Source organism: Erythranthe guttata, chromosome 4 (assembly GCF_056151865.1).
Source record: "Erythranthe guttata isolate IM_541 chromosome 4, IM_541, whole genome shotgun sequence".
Lineage (NCBI taxonomy): Eukaryota > Viridiplantae > Streptophyta > Magnoliopsida > Lamiales > Phrymaceae > Erythranthe > Erythranthe guttata.
In genome coordinates, this window is record NC_142536.1 from 14,995,259 (window position 1) to 14,997,877 (window position 2,619).

General features: G+C 47.3%; 1 protein-coding gene across 1 annotated transcript; it reads left to right on the plus strand.

The window, feature by feature from the left end:
- Window positions 1–1,555: 1,555 nt before the first annotated feature.
- LOC148771228 (uncharacterized) lies at window positions 1,556–1,966 on the plus strand. Its single transcript, XM_088817549.1, has one exon. The coding sequence runs from the start codon at window positions 1,556–1,558 to the stop codon at window positions 1,964–1,966; it is 411 nt and encodes a 136-aa protein (XP_088673675.1).
- The last annotated feature ends 653 nt before the right edge of the window (window positions 1,967–2,619 follow it).

Sequence of the window (2,619 nt, forward strand, 5' to 3'; positions counted from 1 at the left end):
GTACTTACACGGGGCTGGGACATGGACTCACAGTGGCCCCAATTTTGGTTTTTTTTCATGAGAGATCAAAACTTATAGATATGAGTCTTCAGTTTGTAAGAGACATGATATCTAAAGGAGGAGTAGGAGTTGAAAAGATCTCTACTGAAGACAACCCAGCTGATATACTGACAAAGTCTTTACCGTTATCTAAGTTTGCTCATTGCATGAACTTAGTAATGGTGAAGCAAGGGGACAAAGTTCTATGAGCATAAATGTTCAGTGAAGTGCAAGGATCTGCGATGAAGGTGGAGATTTGTTATGCTTGATCACAATCATGTATTGTAAAATAGATCAGTGGCCATGATCTATTGAGAAGCTAAGTGTGCAGCTGATATGGACTACTTCACCCGGTTAAAATCACCTCGGAGAACCGGCCCGGTTTTGGTAAACTAGGGAAACCAAATCGACAATCCGTGCCTCGGTATTCGAGTACTCGGGGGGGAGTGCACTTCGGTGTGGCAAGACGAGTTATACCCATTAGATACTTCCAGAAGGCCCAATTGTAAACTTCAGGCCCAAGGCATGGGGGATTCTCATCTATAAAATGGGGTCTTTTTTATCCTTATGGGTACACAAGATAATAAATCTAGAAAATATATACATTTGATCTTTCATCATACCCCCTTTTAACTGACTTGACCGTCGGAGCTTCTCCGACGGGAACCCTCTCCCGGCATTGTAGGTACCCCGCGGGCCGAACTTTCTGGTGAGCTCATTTTCTCAGGCATCTCTCAGGGAAGATCTGCTGTCGTTTTCCGAAAGTGGCTGCAACCGACAAATCAATTGGCGCCGTCTGTGGGAAAGGGACTGTTCCTTGGTGAAACAAACTCCGGGAAAAAAACTCTTATCTGCCCCGGGAGGACCGGATCTAAGCTAAGACGTACAGAAAATGGAGAATGAAGACATCACCGCCCGAAACCTGAAAAATGAGCTAGACATGGCAGCACGTGAAGGACCGTCCCCTACTGAACCACCGCGGACCCCGATCGATAGGCCGAGCGGGAGCATGCTCACCCTTGGTAAAGGAAGTCATCCCCCTCGTTTCTCTGATTGTCACTCTTTCGAGTTCTTGCAACCCGAGTACGTTTCTAAAGGGCCATAAACGCCATCCACCCCACCTCCCGCGACTGGGCGCGTGTATAATAAGGAGGAGGTTGAGGTGATGATCACTGCAGCCATAAAAAAATATTATTCACAACCGCCTCCCCAGGAGAACAGGCTGAAGAGAGATCTCAAGCGAAATGCGCATGAGGGGCGGGCTGAGAATGAATGCGACAGCTACTCGGCGAGTAAAGAATGAGGGAGTCAAGACGTACGAACTGAGGTTGATAGTTTGCGGAGGGACATAAACGAACTAAAAGCACTACGACACAGGGTGAAACGTGTCCTCGGGGCAATCAGCCCTTTTGCCAAATACATCGATGACGATCCAATACCCCCAAATTATCGACCTATCCCATTTGAATTTAATGGTACCTCGGATCCAGCTGAACACCTGAGTAGATTCAACAAAATGACCTCCCTTCACCAACTCACAGAGGGGGTGAGATGCCGAGCTTTCGTTACTACCCTAACAGGGCCGGCCCAGGCTTGGTTTGGCTTGTTGCCGCAAGGAAGTATACATTCTTACAGTCAATTTGCTTTTATGAACCAGTTCGCTAGTTCCAAGAAGTGTAAGAAGACTTCGTTGTCCTTATTCAACATCCGACATAAGGAGAGAGAGAGCCTACAAAATTACACCAAGCGCTTCACGTCGGCTACCTTGGAGGTCCCCTTAACGAGTGACGGAGTATTAATGGCCGCATTATCCCAGGGATTAAGGGATGATGAGTTTTTCCGAGCTTTGGCGCTCAAACCATCACCTGATTTTGATGACTTGCTAAGTCGAGCCGCCAGGTTCATCAATCTAGAAGAGGCCCGATAGCAGAAGATAGAAGAATCCAATCACATTATGATATCAAAACCGAATGAAGGGCTGAAAGGTAAAGATATCGTATTGCCTCAAAAAGATGTTGCTCCAACCCAGCGAGTTGAAGAAACCAAAGGAACTCGCCATAGTCGTATCAGCCCCTCACCGCCCCCCTCTCTAGTATTTTATGCACCATTGAAAAATGATCTGACCTGCGGTGGCCTTGTTTCGCTCGAGAAGAACCCCGCCAAAATCCCGCACTAGGCACTTTTTGTCGCTTTCATAATGAGTACGGTCATACCACTGACGAATGCTCGCATCTGAAGGACGAAATGGGACGACTCATCAGAGACAACAAGATAGGAGATTTCGTAAAAATAGAACCCCCGTGTGTACAAAAATGGTAAGCTCAATTCAGAAACCCGGCACGAGTGCCCCCTCCTCCACCAACGCCGAAGCGGGGATCATCCAATTGATATCAAGCAGGCCCACAGGAGGAGACACATATCGGGCAAGAATGCGTCACCTCGGTAGCATTAAGAATGGTCATGAAGTGTGTCACGTATCCGAAGACAGGTGCAACAAGTACCCTCCCATTTCGTTCGGACCAAAGGATGCTGTGGATATTAACGACTTGCATTGTGACCCATTCATCATCACGATCAATG